Genomic DNA, 18,430 nt, shown 5'->3' on the forward strand with positions numbered 1-18,430 from the left:
TATGAGGTAATTGTTCCCTGAGGCACCTTTTACTTTGTTCTCCTCTGTGTGCACACGTGTGTGTGTGTGTGTGTGTGTTCTGTATTTGTTACCTCTTTATGACCTTTTCTGGCATCAACAGTAACCTTGTCAGGACCAGTAGTCCACACGGAGATCTAAACCTGCTCCTAATGAGGCGGAATCTCATTTTTTATCATAACTGGTTTAGTTTAGGGATTCAAAGTTTGAATTGTGGTTATGTTAAGGTTAAAGTTTGGGTTATCAACTGGTTATGGTTAATGTGAGGGAGAACCCCGTGGTTAGGCTTCCCACATGGTTATTAGTATTATTATTTTATTTAAAAGAAAGAAAACACAGACGCAAACATTACTCGGTTATCAAAATAGTTCATCACCAAAATGGATTAACTGTTGAGGCACAAATTTGTATCGATCTTGTGTTTGTTGCTGACGAAAAAATAAGACTGCATCCAATATGGATCCGTCCTCGCCCATCAGCTCCAGTTATTGGATCATGTTGTGCATTTTTTCCTGTGCATTGCTCAAGCAGAAAATTAAGCCGCCGCAGCTTCTGTGCGCAGTTTTGTGCCAAAGTGCATTTTTTCTGCCTTGCTTTGAGCATTAAAATATCAGATGCTGCATCTCATCATGCCTCTCGCATGGATTATGTCGATTAATCTTGTAGATTGATGTAATTACAGTTCTGTATGCATTTGTAATTTACAGTATGAAGTCACATTTCCATATATACTGTATGATAATGTGTTAGCATGTCACGTTTTAAGTGACTCTTACCATGAACGTTGCTATAATGCAGTCTCTCAAATCCATACCATTTGAAAATTTCAGCTCCAGCAGCCATTGTTATTTAAATGACGCTTCTAATAAACTGGAATATGAGGCGTGTGGGGTGCAGTAGATCAAATTTACACGCCAGATATTTCAGCTTTCATCCTTTAAGTCTAAATTGAAAATATCTTATCTGATCCGGTCTTTAAGATGACACCTCCTCTGGTATCAAGGTCACAGTCATGATTGGGAGCGCTTGAGACGTACACCCCCCCCGCCTGACTTTGTTTTCCAGTCACATTATCTTTGATTTACACCTGCTTATTTTCTATAGGAAGCGAAACCCTCCCATTGATAATGGCCCCCGGCGGACCCTCGTAAATAGTTTGGATCCTCCCTCCCTGTGTTGCCGTGTCCTTATCTGGACCTCCCCGACTCATCCATCTGGTTCACAGCCGATCATTATCAGACCGGATCACCTTCACACACACAGCCAGGCTTAACTTTGACTCCCTGTGTGTGTGCGTATGTGTGATATACAGTATGTGTGATATAAAGGATACAGAGACAAAGAATAATGCGGTCCACTTGTCTTTGTTTACATGTTACTGTATTAACTCCCACATCGCCATCATCTGTGTGTCTATCTGGTGCAATTTATTTGATCATCTCCGTCTCTCTCTCTGTCTCACAGCATGTGTGAGGGAAAAGGTGCAGAGCCTCCTCACTGCTACTCTCCTTCTTCCTCAGCACCAAGGTCACTGCTGCTCAGCCTCTTGGCTTCACCCCCCCCCCCCTGCCAGTTCTGATATTTTTGACAACAAAAATGTAACTGCAACTGCAGCACGTCAGCTTTTCACAGCCCCCCCTTTTATATCTTCAGACGTGACAGAATGTGCCGTCAAGTGAACGCCTCGTTACCTTCTTTTACAGATTTAACTAATTAAATCAGAGCTTATATATATATATATATATGTGTGTATATGTATATGTAAATATATATGTATATGTATATGTATATGTATATGTATATGTATATGTATATGTACATGTACATGTACATGTATATGTATATATATATATGTATATATATATGTATATATGGTGCAGACAGCTTCAAGACAGTAAGACTGTATATATATCTCAATCCCTTACAATGTCAGAATCAGGAAATACTGCCATGCACTGGTTTCATTTCTCCTTCATATTATACTTCCAACTTTTTTTTTTTTTTTTAGAAATTACAGTTCCAGAATGTGTGAATTTCTCTATAATTACTCTTGGGCAAAAAATAAATAAATAAATCAGGATTAATTGCCACAGAGTCTTCTCTGTGGTGTAAATTAGGTTTTGTGGATAATGTCGAACAGCAAGAGCTCACTCATGTCAGCGAGTTTCATAGTTTTTTTTTGTGGTTTCGTCTCTCTCTGAATCCAAACTTCTTTTATGTCTATAATATATTCAGAACTCAGAAGAACTTCCTTACATCTTGGTTAAATGTGTGTGGAACACCATTAGAGCTGAAACCCAGCACTTTAATCTTATTTCCCATTTACCATGTTGGGGCAGAGCCAGAACAAGAGGTATAATACTATATTAGGAATGGTCAGGCTAAAGGAATGTTATTTCATTTTATATGTTAATCAGTTGTGTTCTATGGTGAAACATAAACTTCTGGTTTCTTCAGGCTTCAGGTCAGAATGCTTGTTGAATTTGGAGAATCAGCAAAAACTTGTCATTCTTTAAGGTCACATTTCATTGAATCAGTAGCAGCTGGTCTTGTAGACAAGTAAAACTTCGATCAATATGGGAAAATATACTTTGCAAACCTGATGTTTTCCTATCAAACAAATATCCGTAACCCCAGTTCACTGCAGCCAGAGAGTGATAATATCCTCTGCTGTTTAAAATACAGGTCTGCATCGGAGAAAATAAAATTGAGGCCAAGAATAATTTTTACTTCATTTGAATCTCCGGTCGTTGTTGAAACTCAAGTGGAACAATGTCCATTATGCCATTGATGGCAGACATGGGATAAGTAGATCATGACTAAGACCCTTAATAACAAAACATAACTGCTCCATCAGCACAACGAATAACCTTTGGAAAAAAGAAATATAAATGTCAACCTTTCATTTTGTTGCAGACAGCAAATCCTGAACAAGATATGAACTTCAAAGCGAGAGAACACTGCGTTTTCTTGAGGCCAAACCACCTGCGGACGCACCGGAGTTCCTGTGAACTTCAAAAGATTTGAGATATTTAACAGATATAGCTTGCGAGTGAAGGAACACAGGCTCACGCGGCTGCTGTCATAACAACTGAAGTCTCACATTGTCTACCGCTCGTTGCATAGATGCAGAGCGAGGTGTTGGTGTTGATATCAAAAGCAAGAGAAGAGTCGGGTGTTTAAAGCTCCGTGGTTGATGGTGGATCAGCAGTGAAAGCGAGTTGTCTTTCAACTGGAGGGCTGCGGGCTCCGCTAGGGGCAAGACACTTAACCCCCACATTGTTTCTAACTGCTGTACAGGCAGCGTGTGAAGGGGTGTGAGAGAATAATATAGCTGCATGAATGTGTGAGTGGAAAAAAAGCAGCTTTACACTAATCATCACGACTCGAAAAGCACTTTCAGAAAGTAGTGGCCTTCATTTATCCTTTATGCTTGATATCTACTAAAGCTGAACCTTTATATTTTCTTTCAAAAAGAATTAATGTCGTTTCAATAGACTGGTTTCTTCACTAAGTAGTTTATAGAATAGCCCTACTACTATCTGTGTTTAAAAAAAGTGTTAAAATCCCATCTCCAGCCAGTAGGGGCACTGCTGAGTATTGGCTTTTACACTCACACACTTGCAAGTCCCCACTTTGCCTAATATTTCAAAAAATAATAAAAAAAAATAACCAGTGTCTTTGGGATGATTTTAGCTTGATGTAAAGGCATGACAAAGAGGGGACCTGAAAAATGTCCCCTGTTCAGCGTGAGTCCCCTCTTTGTGGTCCCCTGTTCTACTGGTTGACAAGTACACACACACACACAGCACACCACACTCTACTCTCATATTCACGCTCTGAACGACAGTTAGTTTCACAAAGAGGACGCGTTTAACAGTGTTATGTCAAGTTCTGCCGAGGATCATGAATGTGATTGACAGATTGTAGTGAGGGGGAAGGGGCAGTGTGCACAGCTCTACAGTGAAGCATTTTCATGTTAAATATTTAAAATAATAAGTGTCAAACTGTTTTTTTGGGTCAGAATGTTTTGGCTCCCCCGGGACACCACACTCCCTTGAATGATGTAGTTTTGATTAAGTCAAATCAAATTAAGCTGAGGGACTTAAAACAACCGTGAAGGGTGTGGTGCAACATTAAATCATTTGGTTTTCATAGTCTTTGAAGACTTTTGTATGTACTGTACTTCAGGCAAGGACCTCCACCGTGTTGCTCCACCAACCCACACATACGTGCATTTTGAATAGAATAGATCGAGCCACACAAACCTGAAGCATAAACCGACAGCAGTGTAGTGGAGAGAGCTGTTTACATCCTTTCTGGTATGTGAGGGTCGCCATAGATTGTTGATATTCTTGGGAAAGAAAGGTGCGAGGAGGAGGAGGAGGAGGAAGAGGAGGAGGGGAGGAGGGGGAGTCCTCCGTTTGTTGCGCTATGATCATTAATCCTCGATGGACCTTTAATTAGAATACGGGAGAGACTCAGTTTCATTATTTAATTGAGCTTGAGTGTAATTGGTGCAATAAAATCTAGGCATTTTGGGATAATATTGAACTCGACTGTATTTTTACTCATAGATTATTGCATTTGCAATGTGATTTGCATACGAGACCATCAAAAATAATGACTACTGTGCAATATTTTGCAAGGTTGAAAACTTGGTTGGAAGGTTGAAAATCCAGCATGTATGTATGATATTTTTTTAATTTGAATCAGAATGTCAGCCGTTGCTAACTGTATTTCGGTCTGAACAGAAGCGTTTCTGTGTGGAGTTTGCATGTTAATTGGACTCTCTAAATTAGCCATAGTTGTGAGTCTGACAGTGAATAGTTGTTTGTCTCTATGTGTTGGCCCCGTGATGGTCTGGCGAGCAGTCCACCATGGTGTGACCCCACCTTCCACCCTGAGTGAGTGCACAACTAATCAACATCACGATTCCTTGTTTCCAATGACTTTGTGTTTGTTGTCTGAACAATTAGTCTGCCTTTTTCTTTCACTGTTATGTCTGTGTTGACCAGTGACTTGTGTGAGCGAAGCAGTAGTGAGTGTCAAAGGTGTGAATTGGATTGTTTGACAGTATTTCAGAATTGTTTGTGGAGCTCAAGCCCGAAACGAATGCTGTTAGGTGTTGGAGTCGTGCACCGACTGGGTCTGTCTGATGTGTTCTGTCAGGATGCGCACAAATAAGCTCAGTTGGTGGAATGAGGGTGGGAGGCATCAGTCTTACTGTCTTGAAGCTGTCTGCACCTGTTCACAAAAAAGGTTTCAGCCTTTTAGAATTTATTTCTTTGTAATCATCCTTTGTGTAGATGAAAGTTTGAGCCCAGTTCAATAAAATGAGGGCCATGTCACCACAAAAATGAGTTTAGGTGAATCTGTATAGGTTTTTTTTTAGTGCTGGGCACATTAACGCATGGCGCGTTTCCATGACGACTGACCGTAAAAAGACGCGTGTGACGTCATGTGCACGTGACTCCCGATTGTTAAAATGAGTCTCTAGCAAGTAACGCAAAACTTTAAAAAAGAGGCACACATACGCAGTACACAGGTACGATGGTTATTTGTAGCGCTGCTCTTTGACTCCAGGCTCTAGTTCAACTGTAGGCACGCTAATGGCGCTAAAGGAGCTAACGCAGCTAATGGAGCCACGGCACGTAAACATGACGCCACACGCATCTTTTTCTGGTCAGTCGTCATGGAAACGCGTCGTGCGTTAGCGTTGACACCGTTAACGCCGTTGATGTGTCCAGCACTAGTTTTTTATATATATATTGGCATTTTGTCCACCTGGAAACGGTGTTTTGGAAAGCCCTGAAACGGGGCCCCTTGCATTTTCACGTAGACAACCAATCAATATGCTCGTTTGGGAAAACAATGACGTCAAAGTCCCACCTTTGCCTTACACTGGCATTCACTGTCGCTGTTCGGTGTAGCAGCGCTACAGCATCACATACAGGCTTGGCAAATGTACTACAGTCGTTTTGGCCATTTTGTGTGGATTTCTCGTTTACAAAGAACTTCAAAATGAAAAAGATTAGTTTACATTTGTTCCGTTGTATTGATACGGCCTGAGTATACAGTGTATTATCAGTTACATGAAACAGACTCTGGAATGTGGAATCCACTGGGACATAACAGAGGTTGTGTGGTGGAAGAGTACATGGTGTGGGCTGTTAATGCTGACAGAGCTCATTGGTTAACCCCTCCTCTTCAGATCGAGAGGCTGGAAGAAGATGCATGTTAGTGAGCGAGCAATCAGTGGTGGAAAAACACAGGCATAGTGCACCAGCAAGGTCAATGCTGCTTATTTTCGAGAAAGCGTTTTTACTGATAAAAGATTATTTGCTGCAGAACACAATTAAAGCACATTTTGCATTGCCTCTCTCTCTTCTCCCTTTATTATTTTTGCTTTTTACTTCTCAAGATGTATTCTTTTGCAATCAAGGTTAGTGGATGAATCCAATAACTCCTATTTCTATTTTTATATAAAATATACAAAATCTCTTTTCTGTATCAATAAAATTAATATTTAATGTTCATTTTAATTAGAATTTGTTTCTGGTGTGTCTCTTTGCAAAATAAAAAAAACGCTCCCAGCTCCATAAATATCCAGTAATTGTGCAAAGCTAACCCGCCCCATACCATCAATCATATAAACTTTAAATCTTGCAGCTAATAGCACATTTTTTGTAGCTGCCAAAATGGCCCTCTAATAAAAGGCGCACAATAAATTCCCATTAGGCATTCGAGACAGCAACTGAGCCACAAACTGACTTCTGAATGTATGAAGTGTCTGCATGAATGGCTTTTGTAATACACCAAATATTATGCAAATGATCGGGAGTGTTGTCTCAATGAATAGATGGGCCGTGCATTAGGAGGTGCTGGCAGCCTTTTTTCTTTTGGCAGCTGCAACAAAACGGCTTATGTCGACCAGCGCGGCGTCGTTAGGGAGTGGAGAAACAACATGGCCCTCTGTTACGACTTTTTGTTTGATAATTCATCGCATACGAAGGATTAAAATAGAGGATACATTTACAACAGATCCTCAGTGAAGCAACTAAAACTTTACTGGACGAGCTGAAAGGATAATGCAACAAATACACAGTGTAATAGCAGTGTGTTTATTGTGGTTATTGGGTGGGAATCACAGAGTACCTCATGATACGATGGTCCACGATACCAATAATACCACAATACAACGATTCTGCGATAATCAATATATTCAAAGACAATCATATAGCGATTAAAAATGCAGGATTTCTCTATTTATGCACAACATAGAGAACAAAATGCATAAAGTCTATGTATTAAACGTGAAATGAGCATCTTCTTAATTTACAAATTAAAATATCAATCTCTTACAAACAGCAAATAAGGTTTTTCTGATTCAGAAATACTGAAATATTTATAATAACTATAACCCAGATCTTAACTGCTACTGCTTGTCAGTTTGGAACATTTTCTTTGAGGCTAAGTCACTGCTGCCTTAAACAACACAAATTAGCAACACTTTATGGAATAGTGAAACCATTCTATAAAACACAACTAGATGATTTTAAATCTCACTATGCAGTCTCAAAAAACAGCTATAAATACTAGTGTGCTGGTAAATGGTGTTATTATGTCATTTCTTTTCAGCAATCGGATGAAAATGCAAATACATGTACAGTTTATAAAACTGGCCATAGCATGACTCCTATCCCACGTCTTTGTTTTGAAATAAGTGAATGCAAATTAGATTAAAGGAGGAGTCACAGGGGGAAACTGCGTTTTTATTCAATGCCTGGAATGCTTCAGCAGTTTACATTTAGGAATTCTTAAGGCCACATTATACTTCTCTGACTGCGTAATGCGTTATCCGACTGCGTAACCACGGAGACCCCTCGAGCCTTCATACTTCTGCGTCGTGGTGACAGATACGCGCTGCAATTTCCTGCCCGATCAGTAAGGGTCGCTGCGCAAGGTTGTTGTGCTTCTGGCTACAGTGAGCAATGGCGTCCGAGAGAGAAAGAGAGAGAAAGACTGTTGTTGTTGAAACAGTGGCCGTTTCTCACTTTTCTGTGTCACGGAACGCAGTTTTAAGATAAGATAATTTGAGGCGAGAAATTGGCCATTTTATCTAAAAATGTGCTGTGTGTGTTAAGATATGACGTATTTATAGTTTGGCAGCGACGTTGTCGGCGGTGATCAGTTCCGCCTCTGTGGACACTCGGTGCGCACTGTGAGCCGGCACAGAGCAGCCGCGCTCGGCCTGTCCTGAGGACTAGTCGCAGCTCTTGCCATCTCCGTTGTCCCTTGTCGGAGTGACGGACAATTTTCTAAAATATTTTGTGCAGTCGGAGACGACGCAGAGGCTCTATGACAGGCTCTCCGTCGACGCAGAGCACTTTACGCAGGAGTATAAATTGGGCTTTACAATAACCTGACCGTTTCTAGCCTGTTGAGATCGTGGATCATCACATTTCTCAGCACTAGTTTGGATGCTGTCGTGGTCTGAGCAGACGCTGGTAAACTGCTTTTCAAAAAAGAGAACGGAAAAGAAGAACTTTATTGTTTGAGGGCATCCAATATTTACTGACTAAGCACTGTCTGTGAAGAGTGAGATACAAACGTTTACAGCCAGGCAGATGTGAATTGGGCCCAAAATAGCAGCACTTGTTACCTCAAGTAACACATGCCTATATCTGAGCCATCTGCTCTCGTCACAGTGCAGATGCTGGCTTTTTGTCTGAAAACTCCTCTCCTCAGACGAGCATCAAAACCGCGATGGTGAAACGCAGCAGATGGATATGAGGAGTGATAGATGTTTCTTTTCTAATTTCCCTTTTATCAACTCGCTTTGTTGATAAAAGCTTTGTGTGTGTGGGTTTTTCTGTGTCACAGAGACAGTCAGACTTTGATTTCGTTGTCAGTTTTTTTTAGTCTCTGCAAAGTTTGCTAAGGCTGTACCCAAATAAAAAATTCATGAACGTCTTTTGCCGACATGATGCCAAACAAAACCCGTGCAGTATTTTTTTCTCTCTAAAGTTTCTCTCTCAGTTAACCCTTGTGTCCATGTCGCAAACATGAATCATTGAAAGCATCTTACCTAAGAGAGTAGCTTGAAAGCTATGAGCGCTCACTGTAGTTATCCCCAAACTTACCCTTCTTCTTCATGGTGTTTGAGAAGGATTTTTATTTTGGACTCTTTCCGTCTAATTAGAGAAGTCAGTGTAATATACATGTTCAGTACAGTGGTGTGCATGGACCTTGGAAAAAAGGAACTTGTCCTTAAAAGGAAAAAAGTCTTAACCCATGTTTTAAAAGCTTTTGTATTATTCATAAAGCTGACAGGGCGGAGCAGGGAGCAGTGGACCCTTTACATTCTGTCTACACTCAGACCTGTTAGCCTGGTCAACCAAGTTATGTGTCTGCTACAGAAATAATCTGCTCTCTCTCCGTTTGGACAGTGAGGACGGTTTTCAGGACGGTTCAGTGACTTTCTGTCTTCTGTCTAAATGACTGTAGCACACACTTGTGCTTGTTAAAGCTTGTCAGGAAGTAATGACAAGCTTTTCCTCTGGTGTATCTTTGCTGCCACTGCTCCATGGAGCTGCATTAATGGACTAAAAAAAGCAGAGGCAGTTTTTTTTAGGTTCAACTCATATATCAGTTGTTAGCCATTTGTGGACCAACTAAAATAAAAAATAGTTGTTGTTTTTTTATTCCTGTTACAATCATTCCAAAAAGTCCATTATGTAAAAGTGCACTGTGGAGTCTTTTTTTTTGTGCCGAGTCAGCATATGTCGAGGCGCTCAAACTGTCAGTGTTTATCCTCGTCTCTGCCTCGGATTCTTACTCTCACCTCTAAACTGTGCTCGCTCACTCACTGCATGATGGGAAACACTGGTTTAGTCAGAATATATCTACTTGACTGACTCCTCTTGGCTGTTCTCTCCATTCTGTGCTGGACTGGCCCTCGCTCCCTCCATCTCTTCATCACTGCACTACCTCTATCTATCTATCTATCTAACTTGTATTCATGACTGCTTTAAAGGTCCAGTGTGTAAGAATTAGGGACATCTGATGGAAGACTCCACCGCTTACCCCATCTCTTTCCCATTAATGTGTCAGGCAACTTCAGTGGCCTTTGTATCCCAGAAAGGATGTTGTCCTTCTTCGTCTGGGCAGTAACGCTATATGAAGAGCACACTCTGGCCGTTCAGGCTTAGACCCTGTTGTGGAAATTCTCTGCTGCTGGTGAAGAATGAAATAGAGAACTTCTGCCGGCCGACAAGTTTTTATTTTCGTTGCAAGGAAAGGGTCAATCTTCACAGGAGTGATCCTAGCTGGAGAAAGACCCAGAGCAAAGTGTGCCCTCCACATTTACACCTGAACCCCTTTTGCATTACTCCAATAGACAAAGAGTCTGCCATTCCAGATGGCGTTTCACGCCTCTTTGTCTACTGTAGGTATCAGGGAGCAGAACTCCCTCTGGATGTTTCAGGAGTATAGACACAATGCACAATATACAACACAATACAGAAAGAACCTGGTATTCTGTGTTTGGCAGGTATAGGGTGATGGGCAGTTTTAGCTCTGACAGAGAAATTGAATTTACCATTACAACCCTTGGCTAACGGATGTGTAAAAGGATTATTAAAGGTTATGGAAACTGAAATGACTGCAGGTATACATGCAGTAGTAGCAGTACTCGGAATCAGACCGTGGATCTCCAGAGGTTTCAGCCTTGAATGTATTCTCAAAGTCTTCTGCAGTGTCAGGTCATTTGAAGTTATACTGAGCTGGTCCACGAAATTGTGGCAGAGATGTTTGTAAGTCTCGTCCCATCGATGCTTCCACTATTTCAGTGAGCGTCTGCCTGCCGTCCTGACTCCTGACATTTATGACAGCAGCAGAGTCTGTGGACAGCTACACTGCTGACCTTAACCTGTCCCTCTCCGCTGCCTCCTTGAAACGTTTGTTCCAGTTTCCCAAACAACTAAAATGTCAAAATAGGTTCTCAAAGTGATTTACAGACAATATACACATTACATGCTGTGAAGCAAGCCCTCTATAGGAGACTGGAATGGCATTTTTCTACCTGGCATGGCATGATTACCTACTCTGGACTTTAGGGTTCCCATAGGTCCTTCAAATCCTTATCCTAAACAACTTTCAAGGCTTTCATGACCCATGTCCTATTAAAAGTGGCTTAATTTTGTGCAAGAAGGAAGTACCAGCTGCCAATGTATCCTTGTTTGTTATGACGCCACCTACTGTTCCATATGCCCTGCAATGCTTGATCGCATTACAACACGGCCCTCGAGTCATAATTACTAGCGGTGTTGGGGACACTGTCCACCGTCTCTCTCTCCTTGCAGTGACGTGAGATTCCATGCGGAACAATGAGCGAGTAAAGTTAAGCAAGAGTGAATGATGTGATGCCTGGGAAATGAAAATGCCAAGATCTCTGTCTCACCAAAGACAATTACAGAGACTGACTTTGACCAAGATCCCAAGGACAATCACTTGTCCAGATGCAGAGCGTGCTGCAAATCAATAAAAGTGGACGCCACGAGCGAAGCAGCTCTTACAAGTTGCCCTCCCATCTTAAGCTGTGTCAGCACATTCAGTCCTTGAGTTTGAGGGAATTGGGCATGAAAAGTCCTTGAATTTGAACCCTGCAAATTAGACTATTTCTCTTTGATATACTCTTCCAGGGATTTTGATCACGGAGGTAAACATACACATGTCAATGCCACTGACTGACTGGCTTATCCTTGCCTTAGCAACTCCGTTCCGTCCTCCGGGCCTGCTTCCTTACCTGTTTCAGTAATTGAATTGTTTGATCTTGAATGGGTTTTGTGTAAACTCTGTTGTGAAGAAAGATGCCCCTCGCCTCCTCTTGGCTCTGCAGGGTCTTTGAAATTTGGCCCCGCGGCTTCCAAACGCTCACCAGATCGAAGGATACTGTTCAGAAAAGGCCAGGCCAGCATGCTCTGACCTGGGAGGGGGTGACGTTGCTGCAAGTTTGTGAGTGCGTGGGTGGGACTATGTGAAATTAAAGACATTGTTTTTGTTTCTCTCTCTTTCTTGGCAAGGTGGGTGGAAACAGACAGGAGCTGGTCAGGGAAAGGAAGCTGAGGATTATGCATGTGCCATGAGAGGAGGATAAATAAAAGAGATGATTCTATGAATGATGCATAGCTCTCTCTCTCTCTACATTATACTCTTCCAGGCAATTTGATTATGCAGGTAAACATACAAAGCTGTATAACCGAGAGATGAAACAGGGGTAGAGGAGGATAGAGGGTGTGTGTGGCTTTTTGTATGAAAACAGATTGGATTTCTCGCTTAGAAGATATTTTGGAGTGTATGTGTACTGTATACGCTTTACACAATCGAGAACCTTGGACTCATTCAGAAGCAAGTGGAAGGACGTTAATGTGGAGCCTCTCTGCAGCCGCCAGCACGACTGCAGTGTTTCGGGGGTTTGCTGTTTTGTTGAGGCAACAGGGCATCGGCACCGAAGAAGGGACTTGTAAATATGAACCCACCTGTGGCAGGCTTTTCCACTCTCCAGATTGTTGGCTTCTATCAGTGTCACGCCTCGTGTGGACAGACATAAGTCATCGTCGCTGCCATAGCTGAGAACGCAGCGTTGTATCTCTGTTCCCCCTCCCACTCGCACATGTCTGTTGACAGCCACGGGGGACGAGTCTGTTGTGGCTCTGGGTAATAAAGCCATTAATCACGTTCACTGTTTGCCATGAAAATGCCACGCTGCGCAGCGTCTCACTCTGACGGTCCCAGGACGTCACAGCAGATGCAGCTCACTGGAGTGGAATGGGACGCGTCCCAACCTCGTGTGTGTGTGTGTGTGTGTTCGCAGATTGCACATTACCTGAGATTAATTAGCTCATGAATGCCTTGTTCAGAATCAGAGAATGGTGATTCACAGGACTGAAAAAGTGCACAGGAATACATCTTCAGTGAGACAGATATCGTGATATGATAGTCTTGATTATTACAGAATAGTTGTATCATAATTAGAGCTGAAACATTTACTGGATTAATCAATTAATTAATCGTTTTCATTATTAAGACAAGTTTTCTCATTTTTCAGCTTCTTAAATGTGATGATGTTCTGGTTACTTTGCTCCATATAACAAAGGACAAAAGAGGGCATTTGAGAACATCATCATTTGACATTTTCTGGACCAAACAAGTACTCTATTAATCGAGGGAATAATCAACAGATTAATATATTATGAAAATAATCGTAATATATTATGAGGTACCCTATAATTCCCCTATATTATGAGGTACCCTATAATTCCCCTACCTACTGCCCATTGCACCAAAAATGTCCACCAGACAATTTGTCCACCCAAGAAGTCAAACATTCAGGGGTCTATTATTGTGAAATGTGTCAAATATCACAATTTTTGGCTGATTAATAAGAAAGAATAACACATTTATCGTTGATAATCAATAATACAGATGATTTCCTAAAACAGGAAAGTGAAGGATTTTTCTTTTTCTCTCTGTCCTTTGTCTTTCATCGGTATAGACATTCAAAACCGTGCACTTGCATGCAAATATTGACAAATGTACGTGCTTTTGTTTCGCTCATGCAGGTGCAGCCTGTGTAGTCGAGGAAAGAAAGTAAAAACGCAGGTTCTTAGCAGTCTGCAGCGTTGCACTTGAATTCCGACGCTAACTTATCTGCTCTTATTTAGCCATCAATCTGCTTTAGCTGATGTCAGCAGCCCCTTTCCCGAGCTCCGTGGTCATACATAAGCAATGAGAGATCGTTGATCATCTCCCATTATGGTCTGTTTGAGGAGATAGCTGTTGGTGACGTGAATGTTGATGGAGTAAGACGAATGCTTCTTCACCATAAAGCTTCCTTTGGCAGCTCCTGAACCAAACCGTCGCTGGGCCACGATTTACAATCATTAAACTTAACAGTGTAGGCGGGATTGAAATGAAGGCTGAATTAACTAATTTAAAGATGGGTTTCGGTCATAGACTGTGTTAATAACCCTACGTTTCACTTGATTTATAAAGTCAGTAAACATTTCCCTGAGATTTTTATAGTCTATGACTAGTTTCAGGCCTTCTTCGTTACAGAATGATGTCCTCTTTGTAAATAATTGTCACATTTAAAGTAAAATATACAATAAACCAGGGTATATCATATAAAAATGTCACAGCCTACTTTAAGTCTTCTTGGTCCCGGAACTGATTTTCTTTTAAAGGGAACGTAAATATTAGATTTTAAGCTGTGTTAAGTTGGCATCAAAGCTTAAATCTAATAAGTTAGATATTAGATTTAAGTTTCCCACTGAGTTCCCAAGATTTATATTGAATTAGTTCTCTTCTCCCTCTTCACATACGTCAGACTGTTGTTTTATACTCTGTATTACACATTTATACAGATATTTTAACTGAACTACTGAGCTGAAATTGATTTTTTAGTCACTGGTACTAACCACCTCCAACAACTTAGCTGCTAAGTTGAGAAGAAACTACAACTTTACTCAGTTGCGCTCTTTGAATTTCTCCGGGAAAGTTGTTGCACACGACTAATAGCATTGTGTCAGTGGGAAAAAAAAAAAGAAAAAAAACCAAAGGTAATAAACTTTTTAAATGTGTAGCCGCAGGGCCTCGCCAAAGGGCAGGTTCCTCCAAAGTAATAGAAATGTAAAAGCCTTTGAGTAGCTCGTTTATCTTTGTTCCGTTCACTTAAGCGTGCACACGGCATTGATCAAGGAATGCTGTCTTTGCACAATTTCCATGCATCCTTCAATGAAACTCTCATCCATGCTCTTTACTCTCACTGTCTTTTCTTTTCTTTTTTTTTGCCGCTATATCGCCCTCATTGCTTTCAGTCTCTGTGTCTGTCGCTAATGCTCTTCTCTTTCCACATGTGCACAGTAACTCATCTCTTCCTTTACTCCCCGAGTCCATTATCTACTCGGACTCTTGTGTCCACTTTCTTTCCTTTAAATCCTCCCACTTTTGTGGAACTCCACATAAGCACAGGCTGTAAACTATGAGGTAATCATTTCCTGTGCTTCACTTTTTCCCCATCTCCTCTAGATTTGAATATTCACTACTTCTGGAAGTGGACTGCGTTTGAGGACTACCTGCTCTTCTGCTTCGGCTTCACCGTGCTGTGCGCCGTGGTCACGCTGCTGCTGCTCGACTCGCCCGTGTTCGTGGAGACGCTGGGCTCTCTCGCCGTGATGTTCGAGGCCATGCTGGGCCTCCCGCAGCTCCTGCAAAACTTCCACAACCGCTCCACCAGAGGCATGAGGTACACACCGAGGTCAAACAGAGCTCGTAACTCTCAGTGCCAGTGCTCATACCGACACACACACACACAGAGTGGCGTCGCTCCCACGCTGCTTTAAATGTTCTAAAAAACTCACAAGTGCCCCGTAAGCCACATGCCACGTGCGCTCATTAAACCTAATGGCCAGGGTGTGCCAGTCATTTATAATCTTATGAAAATTATGCTTATAAATTTGCTAATAAGGTCGTTTGTAATCATTGCAAGCGATATAAAAACAGCAGGTCAAAGATTGGATAAATCCAAAAGGCCAAATCTGAAGTAGGTGTTTGATGAACTCTGTCAGCGACATCCAGGAGATCTAGAATGGAGGTTCCAGGCTGAAGTGATTCATATTCCTTTTGTTTTTGGTTGTTTTTTTTCCAGAGATGTGGAAAAAATACATGAACCGACTCTCAATTTCAATTTTCAAATCAGATATGTTATGCTTTTGTATGTGTGGTCCTAGATTAGATATATATATCTGATATGGCCATGCGAAGGTCATATTAAAACCCATGAGGCTTTTTTTCTCATATGTATGCACTGAGCGTTGTTATCTTCGACGTACATTGTCAGCATGCTTGTCCCAAGATTGTTCCAAGATTCCCACATGGAGAAAACATGGCAAAATCAAACAATTGAATCTCATTCACTAAATTGCTTCTGTTTCTGACCTTCCTCTATTGGGGAGGGGGGTCAATAAAGGTGCATCATATCTTACCAACCTCCTGCTACAATACAGAGTGGTCTCACAAATATGATGTGTGTTGTTGTTGTTGATGATGATTACGCATGCAAAATAGATATTAGTGTGCATGTGTGTTGTGTGAGAGGGCATTCAGAGACACTTGTAGTTATGAATACAAACTGTTAAGTCTGATTTGTTATGAATCAGATTTGAATCAAATTAAATGGAGCAGTGCGACTGGTAATCTGAACGTGGCCTTGGGTTTCATTGCTAATCAGGAACGATCGGCTGCACCTGTGTTCTCCCACAGCTGAGGGCGATCAGCCCTGCTGAGAGGTGATATATGCAGACTGGAGATTCCCTGCTCTGCTGGTGTTGTGTCTTTGGTTGTGCTTTGAAAATATCCTCTATTGTTTAGTCATATATTTTGCTTCCCACTGTCCAGTGGGCTCAGTTGTTTATTTTTCTATCATTTTGATATAAGAGTTAAGATTCTGTGTGGCTTAAATGAAAAAAGTGCCTTAATTTAACTGTGCAAAAGTTTCATGACCATTCATTATGGTGGGTCCTCTCTTTACTGTCAACTGTTTATACTGATGATACTGTCTTTCAAGTCACTTTCAGTATATTTTACACACTGGCCGCTTTTTTAGGTACTATTAAAATGGCACCCAGTGTCATTTTCTGCTGCTGCTAAAACCAATCTGATTCAAAGACCAAGACCCACCACATTCACTTAAATCACCTTTCTTTGCCGCTCTGATTCTCAGTTTGAACATCAAGCATTCCACACATGCATACTTGATGTCACATTCCATTTAGTAGAAGCGATTACTCACCAGGAGTTGAATCCTTTGTACTTCCTTATATTCTTTGAGTATGGTGTAGGCCTGCCCGTTATATCGATTTTATCGATTAGTTCGAAAAAAAACTGAGATTACATCCACTTGTTTCCCCTCGGGACATGCACACAGATGCACACATAGCAACAACATGCTACCGCAAAAGAGTGCAAGAATTTTGTTACCAAGAAAGGACTAGTATCAGTGATTTGGAACTGGTTTGGGTTTGTTTAGTTTGTTAAAAGTTTCTTTAAAGCCCATTTCAACAAAAGGCAGTAGCACAAGTAGGGACAGCACCGCGGCGAGCTACCGATGTATGTGACTGAGTCTTTGCTCCGTAGACCTCCGACACAAGGATCAAGCCGAAGTGTGCCAAACTGTAGATCATTTAGAAATATTTAACGGTCCCAAAAACGTCGGTTAATCTCCGACAATTACCAGGGAAATGTCTAAAATCTCAATATTTAACACAGTAGTCTGGTCCGCGACTGGCATCACGCTGTCGCTGTATTTTAATCCAGAGACTGTGCTACGGTAATGGAGGACATATTTAAAATAGTTTAATTAACTGACACTGAAACACTGTGTATGTGTGTGTAAAACATCATGCATTTGTACATCATATGAATACTTTTTTTGTCGAAAAAATCGATTTAAATCGGAAATCGTATTTTTTTTATAAATAAATCTGGGATTTTATTTTTAGGCCATATTGCCCAGCCCTAGTATGGTGTTATGTTCATACAGAAATCCTAACGTAGTCATGGTTTCCATGGTTACCTGACTATCTTACTTGTTGTCTGATTTGATCAAAACAAGAACATGCCACCAACTGAACTGTAAAGTGTTCTGTATCCAATCCATGGGGACTCCAACTGGACGTATAGATAGAGTAGGCAGGCGATAGGCAAAGAGTCCGCACGGGCAACCACAGAAGTGCGTGGATGGCCCTATTGGCACCTCTGGGGAAGTGTGTACAGGAGAAAGTATGACCTGGCCCTTAAATGAACTCCCTCATCTCATAACTCTGTTGTCTCTCAAGTGTTCCTCTCCACCTTGGTCATCCCTCCTCTCTTAGCTCTTCTGTCCTAGATCTCGAGACTGCATTAGGAAAAAACAAAATTTTCCTAAATTCCCCAAAGAAGGTGAGAAGAGCATTGATTAATGACGGTGCTACTTCGTGTAGTATTTTCCCCACAAGACGATCCTTCTTGCTGCAGGAAGCTGACATAGGTGTCAGGTGTCACCTCTGTTCATTTTCTCCACATTTCTGTAGACCTCACTTTATATATGTCCTTCTTCTTTGCGTTCCTCTGCATGTTTTCTTTGGATTAAATGTCTCTCAGAAATGTCACTGTAGCTTTTACACGGAAAGAGGAACGCCTGTGTGTGTGTATGTTTCAATTCATTTCACACGCATCCATAAACACAAGTGTGCTGGATTTCAGTCTCCAGGTAAATAATCGGTATACTTAAAGATAAGGCAGATAGAATAATGCTAGCTGATTAACCAGCTTCTTTTATCACTGATTGTATAGATTGCATTCAAAATTA

General features: G+C 41.3%; 1 protein-coding gene across 2 annotated transcripts in view; it reads left to right on the forward strand.

Moving 5' to 3' along the window:
• The window catches only part of LOC310930509 (solute carrier family 66 member 2), a 58,482-nt gene that overhangs the window by 21,283 nt on the left and 18,769 nt on the right, over nucleotides 1-18,430 (forward strand). For both annotated transcript variants that reach the window (XM_083893524.1, XM_083893525.1), the window contains one exon: nucleotides 15,112-15,328. In XM_083893524.1, the coding sequence (XP_083749650.1) occupies nucleotides 15,112-15,328 (217 nt within the window). The remainder of the gene's footprint in view (nucleotides 1-15,111; nucleotides 15,329-18,430) is intronic.

This window comes from Microchirus variegatus (genome assembly GCF_963457635.1).
Source record: "Microchirus variegatus genome assembly, chromosome: 8".
NCBI classification, from domain to species: Eukaryota; Metazoa; Chordata; class Actinopteri; order Pleuronectiformes; family Soleidae; genus Microchirus; species Microchirus variegatus.